We start from the raw sequence: 13784 nt of genomic DNA, 5'->3' as shown, positions 1-13784 counted from the left end.
CTGTAATTAGGAAGGCAGTAATAATAGTAAAGCACTAATATCTATTATTGCAAAAGTAACTTTACTCATGAATTATTCTATGGAACACTTAAACAACATGCCTCTTGAATGAGGAACAGATCCATGAGTAATACTTAAATATTTTTGAACAAATTTGTTTCAAATTGAGTAACAAAAGCCACTGTAAGATTCCTTCCCATTTTCCTCATGTTTTAAAATCCATATGTACTTAAGAGTTCTGCAGATAAATTGGGAGTAGCAGATATGACTAAAATGATTTAAATATACTGTATTATCCTAACTCACTGTATCCTAATTAATAATTACCTTCATATTTCTCTTTTGCATGTAACTGAGTTCATATCCAACAGTGTGTCTCACATTCCTATATCAAAATACCTTTATGTATTCTGACTGTTTTTAGAGCAGAAACCTAAAAAAAATCTGATATTTAAAAATGTTCCCAATTTCAGTGTTCCCTCTAATTTTCCCCATCCATGTGCGGAATGAATTTTGTTATGTGCCCATCAATATGGAGGTGATGTGTGACACCTTTATACTGGTGCACGTAAGAAAATTCATGTGGGAGGGGTGGGGCTGAGGGGTTTAGAGTGTGGGAGGGGGCTCAGGGCTGGGGTGGAGTGTTGAGGTGAAGGGGTGTGAGGGCTCCAGCAGGGGGTGCTGGCTCTGGGGTGGGGTCAGGGATTAGGGGTTTGGGGTGCAGGAGGGTGCTCCGGGGCTATGGCGTGGAGAGAGGACTCCCCCCAGCTCGCTTTTCCCACAGCAACACCTGGGTGGGGGGTGGGAAGGTACTTCTCCCCACCGTGGCAGCTCAGGGCTGGGGCCACAGGTCAGGCGCCCCTCCCTCAACAGGTCCGGACCGGGGCTGGGTTCAGGCAGAGGGAGGGGCGCCCCTACTCCAGCAGGTCCCTGGGCAGGTTCCCTGAGCACCTGAACTTAGGCATGTGGCCATGAACTGTGGGCTGCCTGCTGGTAATGTTAATCTACAGGCCAATCAGAAGGCCAATAACTTGAGTTTTCAATGTTGGCTACCACTCAGCTTACAAATAAAAGGTTAGCTATTGTAGTTAGACAACAAGAGAAGCTGCTTGAACATCTGATGCCAGTGAGGAACCTGCATAAACCATTGCCATCAATGTTGTATGCAAATAAACTTTAAAAATTAGCAGAGAGCCTATGTGAATCAGTATGATGGAACATGCAAAGGACTATTTATGTCAACTTGTTTGAAGGGGGAGATTATTATTTTTGTTCCCTTGAGAAACAACACTTTGTAAAATTCCATAGAAGTGTAAAGGTGATATTATTCCTATTTTACAAACAAATAAAGTGAGGCTCAGAGAAGCTATGTGATTTGCACAAGATCACACAGGAAGTCAGCAGCAGAGTGAAGATTATTAGAACTCTCAAGGCTCTATCCACATTTGGCATAGGCAGATTCAAGGTCTTCTCACTTCAAGAATTTACTCTTTTGTTAGTGATAAATTTGGTCCTCACACTAATCCAATGACGAATTTGGCCCACAAACCTTGCCAACGCTCTGACCACTACAAATATAGAATTGTTTTGCGTTTCTACATTAAATTATAACCTTTTATATAAATCTGCAGAACTCCAAAACTGTAATTCTAAAAATAATAATAAATAATAATAATTAATATTGAAAATGCATTATTCCACCCATTTTTTAAAACCCAAGTTTTCTCATTCCTTACCAAAAAAAGGTATAAAAAAATTATATAGCTAGAGTTCTGGGAAAAGCTATACATACACACAGTCATTCTGAAATACTACAGTGGGCTCAGAAAGGCCCAGAAAATCGCACACTGAAGCATGGCAGGAGTTGGAAAATTTTAAATGGTTTTGAAATTTCTACTGCACTTGCACAAGTGGCCATTTTCCATGGCTCAGCCAAATTTGAACAAATTTAGAACAGCACAAGACATCTCTAGGACCTCTAGACTGACGAATTTCAATTTCCTATTGTAAACCCCTGACATGCCAGAAGTGTTAAAAATAGGTTACAGAAAAGTTGACATGCAACATGCTAGGCTATCATTCAAACTTTCATTCTATCTTAAAGGTTAAAAACAAAAAACTAAGATACCTCTCAAAACTTATCATGTATAACATACAAGATTGTAGAATAAATCTACAACCTGATGGAAAAAACATGTAAGAATTGGTCAGCTGAAAATAAGGAACACGTTGAAATGAAAAACTCTTTTGGGGTGGCCAACTTGCAATCAAGTCCTGCGGCATGCAGAATACAAAGCCAGACAACTTGAGTTCAATTATGAACAACAGAGAACCATGAATCTACTTTGTAGACAAATGCAATGGAAACATCTCTGAAACAGGATGTGGTAGCAGCCTTATCTCTGACTGTATAACACTTTTCAGGGCCTTCTCAATTTCAAGCTAGCCAGGGAACAGCAATGTGAACCTCAAGAAACATCCCTTTGAACCTCAAGAAAGTGTCCTCTGGAAAACAGCATTGCCCAGAATGCTAGTATCAAATGAAACAAAAAGTTAAGTGAACAGTCTAATGACATTAATCTGCTCCAAGCAGAGCATCAAGGACTTTTCAACATCAAACACAGAAAAGGAGCTAATGAGGAACTGACACTTCCTTGGAGAGTGTCTTGGATAAGTCTAAATCTCATTCTTATAAAAACTTGTAAGGTGGTCAGTCAGTCACGAGGGTCTAAAGCTCACTTACTGCCATCAGAAAAAAATGGACTTCCATGTTCAAAATTTAAGCTCACTGGAACTAAGTGATTCAAAAGGGTTATCATCATCTTTGTTAGGATCACATTTAACCCACTATAGCACTGGCTTAGTAATGAAGAGTTTCAAAAGAGTTAAACCAGTGGTTCTCAAATTTTTGTACTGGTGACCCCTTTCACATAGCAAGCCTCTGAATGAGACCCCCCCCTTATAAATTAAGAACATATTTTTATATATTTAACACCATTATAAATGCTGGAGGCAAAGCAGGGCTTGGGGTGGAGGCTGACAGCTTGCGACCACCCGTGTAAAAGCCTCGTGATCCCCTGAGGGGTCCCGACTCCCAGTTTGAGAACCCCTGAGTTAAACCCCTGCATGAATCTGACAAGAGGACAGACAGACAGACAGCCTACCTTCAAGGAATTCATGATAGACCGAAGCAGTTACCAATGTGCATATAAGTGTGCATAAATTAGACTTAAGACAGGTGAAGAAGATAGCCCAGCTCCTGTGAGCAGCAAATAAAGGCATCCTTTTGAGTCTAACTGTACCGCACTACAGGGAAGGAGAGGCAGATCTTGACAACTTTCTGTGGTGTGGGGAGCCCAGCCGCCCTGCTCCTGCTGGGCATCACTCGCCCTTCCTGATTCTGCAGATCCAAACAATGCTCACGACTCACATATCTGAGGTGAACAGGCGCCACTGAAGATAAAATGCTTCCTATCCTCCTCCACTCAGGAGGTCCTGGCAGACTATTGGTAAAGGCAGGTGGACTCAACACACTTGAACCTTTGTCAAGGTTTTTTTGAACTGTGGTACTATAAATAACAACATTTGCTGAAAGAGGGCTTAGGACACTTCAGTTTCTGGCATCAAGGCTGAACTCCCTGCAAGAGTAAGGCACTCAATGGAATACCTGCTTATGAAGCAGAGCCCTTCCTTTTCCTCCCTTGAAGAAAGAAAGTGAAGGTGAAACAGGCCCCAGAGACTGCAGAGTGCCCTTTGTTTCCTTTGCAGAGGCCATCACCTGCTCCTCAAACAAATTCTCTTTAGTGAAAGGCAAGTTCTTAAACTTTCTCTTGCTGAAATCTGGACACCTACAGCCAGACAGAACTATTGATATCCATGCCTAAGGCAGAAGCCCTGATGCATGGCAAAGGTCTGAACTGACTGCATGTCAGATCAATGAACTCATGTACTAGTTTCTCAAGCGCCCAACATTTTTCTTAGGGAAGAGAATAAGTCATGATGGAATCCTCTTTCTGTAGTTCCACTTCACCTATGGCCATGAAGGGTCACAATACAAAGGGCTACAGCCATGTATACGTAAGCCTTTCATCCAAATGATTCTAAGTGCCACAGCTCAGGATTACGAAATATACTACCTACGTGCTGACAGCCTTCCCTTGAGCCCTGACACCTCTGACAACAAGCTTTCATGAGAAAAATGGTAATGTAGCAGACAGCAAGGTATACTTTTTCTCATCAACCTTTGAGACCAGGAAGTTGGATCTGCTGCACTTTCATAACTAGTACAGTAACTGGTTGATGTACATCCAAGGAGTTGTTTGGTTCATCAAAGAATAATTATACGACAGTATAGCCAGGTTAGTTGTACAAATACATAGAGGTTGTCTAGCACACTGACACAATATACCAAGTACAAGAAAAATCTAGTGGAGTATTGCAGAAGGAGTATGATTTCATTGCGGAAGATGTCAGGTGTGCTATTGTAAGACTGTCATATAAATTTGGACAGATCATATATACAGGGATACAGCAGCAAAGTTAATGTTGTTTGGAATAAGTTAACTGCATTTTCACATTTACAGTGTTTGGGTTTTTTTTGTTGTTGTTGTTTTAAAGCAAGGAAACTTCAACTTAAAAATTCCTTGCATGTTAAGGTCAGTGGTGGGGTTTTTTTTAAGTAAAACTACAAGTTCTAATAAGGATTTTTTTTCTTAAGTTGTTATACAAACTTGCAACCTTCACTGTAACTTAGAATCATAGAATCATAGAATATCAGGGTTGGAAGGGACCCCAGAAGGTCATCTAGTCCAACCCCCTGCTCAAAGCAGGACCAATTCCCAGTTAAATCATCCCAGCCAGGGCTTTGTCAAGCCTGACCTTAAAAACCTCTAAGGAAGGAGATTCTACCACCTCCCTAGGTAACGCATTCCAGTGTTTCACCACCCTCTTAGTGAAAAAAGTTTTTCCTAATATCCAATCTAAACCTCCCCCACTGCAACTTGAGACCATTACTCCTCGTTCTGTCATCTGCTACCATTGAGAACAGTCTAGAACCATCCTCTCTGGAACCACCTTTCAGGTAGTTGAAAGCAGCTATCAAATCCCCCCTCATTCTTCTCTTCTGCAGGCTAAACAATCCCAGCTCCCTCAGCCTCTCCTCATAACTCATGTGTTCCAGTCCCCTAATCATTTTTGTTGCCCTTCGCTGGACTCTCTCTCTCTCTCTCTCTCTCTCTCTCTCTATCCACATCCTTCTTGAAGTGTGGGGCCCAAAACTGGACACAGTACTCCAGATGAGGCCTCACCAATGTCGAATAGAGGGGAACGATCACGTCCCTCGATCTGCTCGCTATGCCCCTACTTATACATCCCAAAATGCCATTGGCCTTCTTGGCAACAAGGGCACACTGCTGACTCATATCCAGCTTCTCGTCCACTGTCACCTGGTCTTCTTAATAAGGTTGGGTCTGAGAATTTCCTTTTTCTTTTACAAGTGTTTTATAAGATCTGATCTGTGTTTTGTAACATTGATTTTGATGCACTAACAAGAAATTTGGGTTTAAAAGAACTTCTTTGGTGCATTGGATCTGGCAGCACACTATACAAGCTCCTGGAACCAGATATCTGGGTTTAGTGAGCACCAGGGTGCAGCAAAGCAATTTTCCAAGGTTCATCAGCTTCATCAAAGCAGCTTATAAAGTACTTGCTTCATAACCAATGACCTTAGCAGCCTTACCAATTTTGTCTATTTAGCTTGAAAATTTATCTCCATGCTTACATAAAGAGAAATCCAGGGCCATGGAGAAGACCAGGCCTTGTACCAGGACTCCTTTTGCATGGATCTCTGAGCTGCTGCTTAAAGTCCTATCAGTGGTGAGATCCCCAACATCGTTCCATTGTCTGTACACAGAGGTAAAGTTCCTCATTACTTCATAGCTTCACCTGCTCTCCACCCCTACAATTCTTAGGAAAGCAAGACTAAAGTTGTGAATTCGATGGCCTACTTTCTTTATATTGTTAATTATTTTAACACACTTTTATTACACCTTCTCTTACTAGTATGAAGAACTCAAGCCTTCTGAGTCACTCTTCATATAAGAAAGGCATGAAGTGGATGAAAGCACAATATTAGGAGTCAGGAACTCCTGAGTAGGTCTGAAATCAACTCTCACTATGTGACTCAACAATCTAACTGTTCTGTCTCAGTTTCCCCATATGCAAAATGAGCAAATACCTAACTCAAGACTACTGTAATGATTAATGTTTTAAGTAACTGAAGATAAAAAGTGTTAAGTAAATGTATTATTTATAAAAGTCCTTTATGCATCTACTAAAGTGGGTTTATTGCTGTAGATCAATCTATTTAAATCTCCTTTATACCATTTTATAAACAAGACTATCAAAACTGAATGAAGTATGAAAGTCGCAGACATATCTATACTATCTCACTGTAATGTTTTATGCTGTTTTAACAGGACAAACAATCATTCACTTTTTAAAAAACTTGTGCAGCACATTGACATGACATCTTCCTTGAATTAACTACATAAGAATAATAGAATCATAGATATGTAGGACTGGAAGAGACCTAGATAGGTCATCTAGTCCAGTTCCCTGCACTGAGATAGAACAAAGTATTATCTAGATCATCCCTGACAGGTGTTCATCTAACCTGTTCTTAAAACCTCCACTAAATCAGATATAGATTTAAGTTATAATATCTGCACTCTGACAGTATCAATTAACCTCAGCATAATACACTTCACACCTGCTATAACATGATTTTGATTTTAAACTATAGATGGTATTGTGTACTTGCCTTTCACTGGTTTTTCCTTGGCCAGAGGAGGTTGAATGGGCCCCCTTGATTACCTGGCTGTGCCTTTTCCTTCCCTCATTCTGCAAAGAGCAAAAGCGTGTCTGGTGTGGTTGCCAGCCAGGAGAGCACATGCATATGGGAAGAAGGGACAGGGTGAAGGGCCAACGCAGAGGCAGCCTACAGTAGCAGCTGCTGGAGCCAGAAGAGGAAGGGCGAGTGATTCCCAGCAGAAGCAGGGTGGCTGGGCTCCCCACACCACAGAATAGTGAGTGGGTAGCCCCTTGGGGGAAAGGGAAGCTGGCTCGCCTCTGTCACTCCCCCTCAGTGGGGCAAGAGCACATGTGTGTGGTGAGGGTGCAATTCAGCGCAGCAGCTGCTTTCCCTGAGTGTATGGCTCCTGGGGGTAGAAGGGCTGCCTGGGTTCTCCCACATTGCAGCGTGAGAGCATGCACAGTGGTGAGGTAGCCAAAACAATGAAACAGACACAGCTGAGTGTTGCTGCGGCTACAATCCTAGCCAAAATCGAGGCACAGCTCAGTGTTGCTGTGACAAAGATCTCAGCTGAAAGGGGAACCTGAGGCTCTTAAGGAGTACTGCACAATATAGGATACCTACCTGAGGGTGGGAAAAGTATATATGCAGTAGCCGTGCTTATAACAGAAGACCCTTTACAGAGTGTGACTATGGATATTGGGGGACACTTCAGTCAAGGGACCCTGACTTGCAGTCCACATGGAGGTGGGGCAGAGAGAGGAAGCTGTCCCTGGGGAAGAAGCATAAGATTAGCCCAGAGAGGGTTTATACATATACACAAACACAGAGCCCAAGAATAGGGACATACCTGCAAGAGAGAGCATGCCACAGCTTGGGGTCAGGGGTGGCAACAAGAAACCTTTCCCGACCTGACATTGGGTAATTGAAGTACAGATGTTACAGTTTGGTTAAGACCAACTTTGCAGGTGGTAGTCACTTGGATACTCTTTTATGTGCAGCAAGTGTGGATTCAAGAGAGGATACAAGCCTGCTGAATAATACCAGCAAAGAAATCACAGTGAGCCTCTGGCTGGCTTGTCTGGAGTCTGCATCAGAGACAGGAAGATATCTTTACTCGCTGTTAATAAACTACAAGGATTGTAGGAGTTGGCTATGAAGGACTGGGGCGTCCAAGAAGATTAGTTTGCGTGAACTACAAGCCTGGTCATCTTCAACTTCCACCTTGGGTGGTGCCCTTGGGATGGATATTTTGCACTTAGCAGCTGGCTATTTCCTCAGTTATGGCCAGAACTTATTTATTTAGGGAAAAGAAAGAGATGGAGGTTTTGAGTGTTGGAAAATCCCCTAGTCAGTGCAATAGGATTTCCATGAAGGGAGGATGGATGACAGTTGGACCTGGAAGTTGATTAGAATGTACTGAGGGGCATCCGTTCTGGGATCTTCACCCGGGCAAGCAGTGCTCATTGGATAGCCGGGAGGATGGGAGCATAACCCTACAGAGCTCCACTGTATGCATCCGATGAAGTGAGCTGTAGCTCATGAAAGCTTATGCTCAAATAAATTTGTTAGTGTCTAAGGTGCCACAAGTACTCCTTTTCTTTTTTCTCTCCCTCCAGTCGCAGAGACTCCTTGCAAGAATGAAGTCAGGGACTAGAGAGGTGATTCAGGAAGAAGTCCACACTAGTAACTGGCCATTCGAGTTACTCAGAGTATGAGGGAGATGGAACTTGAGAGTTGGTGCTGGCAGCCAATAAGGAAGCTATTCTGGTGCAGCTAGACCTCTGGCTGCTTAGTTCTTGATTGACCATTTTGTCTTAGTGCAACTTAAAGCTTCAATATTCAGGTGTACATTGAGGATGTGGAGGAAGTTACTTATTTCTCGATCAGGGCTATTAAGGGATTCAGCAAGGAAGGATCTAGATAGGTCTTCAGAATTTAGAGATCTGCAAAGGGAAGAAGGAGGGAAGCAAACTGATGGGTCTCACACAACAAATTTCAAAGTGTCAAAAATCAATTAAAGGATAGCAAAGTGAAATATAATATTTCAAGAGTGTGGGGAAGCTGAGATTTGCACAATCAAAGCATTAATGAAGGTGCCACTCTTTCTTCACAGAGGAGTTACCTTGGGAAAGGACTGTCAGTTTATGGCAATGTCAAAGCGCATGTCATTGATGTTCCCCCTGATAAAGTAGGATCCCATTCCTTCAGCACTGGATTGGTTACATCAAAAGCAGAGCTGGGCAAATTTTTATGGATGAATTGTTTATTCTTTGTAAATGCCGTTTTGGATGAATCCACATCTATCTCGCAGGCGAGCACCTTAATCAATAAGCTATAAAGTTGTTCTGATTCGCTTTCTGGCCCAATGAATAGTTACGTATTTATATAAAGTGAAACAGCTTTTAACAGGAGAGATTAAGAGCACAATAGCCATAGGAATGATACTAAAACTGAGGCTCCTGAGCCGCAAGTGATTCTTTAATGTGTCTCCTGTGGCTCTCTGCAGCACATGATATTAAAACAATGTGTGATTTAATTATTAACCAATCAGGATGCTTTTACTAAGTTATTAAACAATTGATAAAATAATTGTAGTTGATAAAATAATATTACTTGGTCAGCCATTTTGCTGTGAATTAATCAATAAATCAAATATTGTCCCATCATACTGTTTTAATATGAATATATAGTACTATTGTAAATGAAACAATGAATTCACACTACTGTGGCTCTTTTGGGTAATGCTGATTGCTAATTTGGCTCCTGAACCAGTGAGGTCTTAATATCACTGGCCTATGGCATAGGGGTTAGGGCAGGGGTGGGCAAACTTTTTGACCTGAGGACCACATCTGGGTATGGAAATTGTATGGTGGGCCATGAATACTCATGAAATTGGGCGTTGGGGTGTGGGAGGGGATGAGGGCTCCAGCTGGGGGTGCAGGCTCTGGGGTAGGGCCAGAAATTAGTTAAGAGTGCGGAAGGGGGACCCGGCCTGGGGCAGGGGGCTGTGGTGCAGGTGTGGGGACAAGGGCTCCGGCTAGGAGTGTGGACTGTCAGGTGCAGGAGGGTGGGACTGAGGGTGGAAGGGGGATCAGGGCTGGGGCAAGGGATTGGGGTGCAGGAGGGGGTCAGGGGTGAAGACTCCGGGCGGCGCTTAAGTCAAGCAACTCCCAGAAGCAGTGGCATGTCCCCGCTCTGGCTCCTACACGGAGGCGCGGCCAGGTGGCTCTGCACGCTGCCCCATCCACAGGCGCTGCCCCTGCAGCTCCTATTGGCCCTGTCTGCTGGCCAGTGGGAACTGCGGGGGCAGTGTTTGGGGCAGGGGCAGCATGCGGAGCCCCCTGGCTGCCCCTACGTGTAGGAGCCGGAGCAGGGACATGCCGCTGCTTCCAGGAGCTGCGCAGAGCAAGCCCCCTACCCCACTCCCCGGCAGGCGCTCGAGGGCTGGATTAAAACATTTGAAGGGCCGGATGCGCACCCACCCCTGGGTTAGGGTATTCACATAGGAGATCAGAATTCAAGTCCCTGCTCCAGAGTAGGGATTCAAACCTGGGTCTCCCACGTTCCACATAAGAGCCCTAAACACTAAGCTAAAAGGTTATAAGAGGAATGGCTAGACACGTGCTTTTCTGAAGGTGACCCACATGATCTGCTGACAAATTCAGAACATTTTCAGGACAAAAACAATAATTTAGTTTATTTTTTGGTTTGTTGGCAAAACTGAAAAAAAACTATTTGCCAAGCTCTAATCCACAGCACAATTTAGGAATAGGAACCTAAGAGATTATGCCTATACTTGGTGACATCCAAATGCATATGAAAGTATGGAGGTTCCTATTGGGAGGATAATTCAGTGGTTTGTGCGCTAAACCTTCAGGATCCCATGACTGGGTCACAGGGGTTAGTGACTAGATGTTTAGAGATAAGATTGCACGTGTGGCACACAGGCAGGTAGCCGGTTCCTCCACGAAGTATGCGGCTGAGCATCAGTGGTGAGGCATCTGAGTTAGTATGAATGCCGGAGTGCTCTACAGAGAGCTGGGAAATGGGTCATGAGAGTCTATGTTTGGATCTGTGCAAGCAGCAAGCACAGTTGCCCAGGAGGTTCACAGGTGGGTCTTGGTGGAGAGATGAATCTGAGTTGGCATGGCAAGAGGGACATGCTCTGGAACCAACTTATGATCCTCTTATACTCTTCGGCAGTGAGGAAACAGCCACCTAAAATGATTCTAGTGCACTTGGGTGAAAACAATTTGGGATTTCATTAGCGGATTGATTTACTAATCGGAGCCCAAAGAGATGTAGGACAGATTCACAACATTTGCCCAAGGTGTGACTATAGACTTGTCTGAAAAGCTTCCTGTACAGCTTGACAAAGCCAGTAGTCATATGAAGCATCTAGATAGGATCTGGGAGGATTGGTAATTATCCACCCAAAATACATTTGGTACCTGAATTATTCAGGTAATGGGGTACATCTGCTCTCCTTCTTGGCCACTGGGGAAGGAACTGTTAGCTATTTGGGAACTCAGCTTCAGGTGTGTGGGCAGTCAGCCAAGCTAATTGCTGATGTCTCCTTAAGGCTGGCATCCAATACAGGTAATCATTCCAGAGGAGGACCAGTTCCTTGATGAAATGGAAATGAATGTAAAGAAACTAGGTAAATGGGCTGGGGCAGGTAACATCTGGTAGAGCAAGGAGACAACTCCCTTTCCTCAGCCCCATAACCTTCATATGAAGGGAAGGTGGTGGGGATCCTCGCAACAAGCAGAGACTAGCTGTGGAGGGGTGGGGAGCTGATGGCAGCCTTCCAACAGGTAGAAGTAACTTAAGGAATCATGACTTGCACTGTAACAATTTGATCCCAGATGAGTTAAATAATAAAGCTGTGGCCTCACCTAAGCCACACTCCTTGCTCTCTGTCTTTCTTTTCATGTGTTCAGGCCAAGTGGCAGTTGGGTGTCTGACTCCAACTGACTTTCAACAGGAGTTAGCACTGGCATTTGTGCCTCTGATTATCTCCTACTAATTCTGACTTGAGTTCACAAGTACAAATAAAACTAGGGATCTTATCCAAGTCCATATTTGTGCAAATTAGTGATTCACAAAGTTGACAATCTTTTTAATAAACCAGAGGCCGTGAATTTGGTTGTACACAAAGACCAAGGTGCACTGGCAGAATTGTGCAGAGAAGTTTACATAGTATTAAAGACCAGCGAGTGAAGGCAGACTGTCAGTGTCATAAACATTGCAGTCACTCAATTTAAAAATTAAATTGTGTAAAATGATGAGTTCTAATAATTCAGTCATCATTTAAATCTACTCAACTAAAAGGCCTCAGAATTCTGACACTAGAGGATTAGTGAAATTATTGTTTGCTCCTTTATTCTATGAAAATAGTCCCCACGGTTACTTGAGCTAGTTAAATGGCAGATTATAGCCAGGAAATCAAGGTTACATGGTGGGAAATGTTATATATTCATCAGAAATAAATTTTAAAATTCCAACAAGTATGGAGATTTCACTAAAATAATAAGGTTTATGAAATGGAATTTTTTCAATGTAAGTATCTTTCTTCATCCTCAATTTTATTAGACAGCCATTGATGAACCTATCCTCCATGAAGTTATTAGCCCATATGGTCAGGGACACAACCCCAAAACGTGAGACTGGATGACAGCGGATGAATCACTTGATAAATTGCCCTGTTCTGAAGCATCTGGCACTGGCCACTGTCAGACGACAGGATACTGGGCTAGATGGACCATTGTTCTCACCCAATATGGCCATTTTTGTTTCACATATTTATAAAGTGGTCTACGTTAACCCATACAGCAGTAATTTTATCACCAAAAATATTTTGTCATCTTTGTTTAAGCAGACTGAAGAACATAAGAGAATCTTCTAAATAAATTCTTTAAATACTGCAGACAATGCAATGGGTTGAAAATAATTAGCATTACATTACTTTCAAGATGGTAAATTTACTATAAGTATATTACAAAGACCTCACTCACGTCCAACAAAAAATGGAAGCGTCACTATAAAACAAACAACCACATGCAAATTTAAAATTCACAGCTACATCACTGATTATTGGTACACTTTCTAAAAAACAAAAACTTAAAACACCCCAAAGCAAGTAACATAAAAAAGAAAAAATGTCTATCTACTAAGAATAAAATAAAGTAAAATTAAAAAAAAAACTTTAAAAAATTAATCATTTTGCTTTCTGGTTTTAAAGCCCTTCTAAAAAAATTGGATTAAATCTGAGTTATGCTCTTTAACGAAAAGTGACAGGTCACGCAATCCCCTTCATAATGATTCACAAAGCATCTGTGTCAAGAGCCTTATGGCAACAGGAAAAGGCACTTGCTCTCCACATACCCCAGCAGCAGTATTAGATGCAGTCAGGATAGGAGGCAATTTCTCTTTCTCCTTTTCTTTCTCCCCGTCTTCCTCTTCCTCCTCCTCCACTGACGGGGGAACAAAACTGTCCTCGCCCATTTTGTAACCCAGAAAGGACCCTTTCTCGGTAACTGCGGGGAGATCTGAGCCGGCTGTGGCAGCCGGCGGGGTCTGCAGTGACATCGCTACTTCGCCCAGCCAACACGCACCGGGTCTGCGACAACTCCCCCGCCCCCCTAACCCCTCCCCAGTAGCCCCTACACCCCAATCACACCCCCAAACTCATCACCCCAGCAACCCACGGCCTCCCCACACGCGCCCACAGACACCAGCCCCTAGATCACCTGCTCCAACCGGGTCGCCCCCAAACACCCACCGCCTCCCCAAAACCACTCAACACCCCAGGGAAGAGAACCAGTCACCTCCAAGCTCCCCCCAGCCAGCTCCCCTAAGGACCCCTGCCCAGAGCGCCCAGCGCACTGCGGGCACAAGCCGCGGTGCCGCAGCGGGCGCTACTCGCACACACACACCCCCGCACGGCTCGGCGCGGGGAGCGCGGCCC

General features: G+C 43.5%; 1 protein-coding gene across 2 annotated transcripts in view; it reads right to left on the bottom strand.

Moving 5' to 3' along the window:
• Positions 1–13446, bottom strand: part of HECTD2 (HECT domain E3 ubiquitin protein ligase 2) — an 80660-nt gene extending 67214 nt beyond the window's left edge. For both annotated transcript variants that reach the window (XM_048858020.2, XM_048858022.2), the window contains exon 1: positions 13202–13446. In XM_048858020.2, coding sequence (XP_048713977.2) covers positions 13202–13405 — 204 coding nt within the window. In that variant the 5' untranslated portion in view covers positions 13406–13446. The remainder of the gene's footprint in view (positions 1–13201) is intronic.
• Positions 13447–13784: the final 338 nt, after the last annotated feature.

Source organism: Caretta caretta, chromosome 7, assembly GCF_965140235.1.
Source record: "Caretta caretta isolate rCarCar2 chromosome 7, rCarCar1.hap1, whole genome shotgun sequence".
Lineage (NCBI taxonomy): Eukaryota > Metazoa > Chordata > Testudines > Cheloniidae > Caretta > Caretta caretta.
This window is presented reverse-complemented; position numbering and strand designations above follow the sequence as displayed.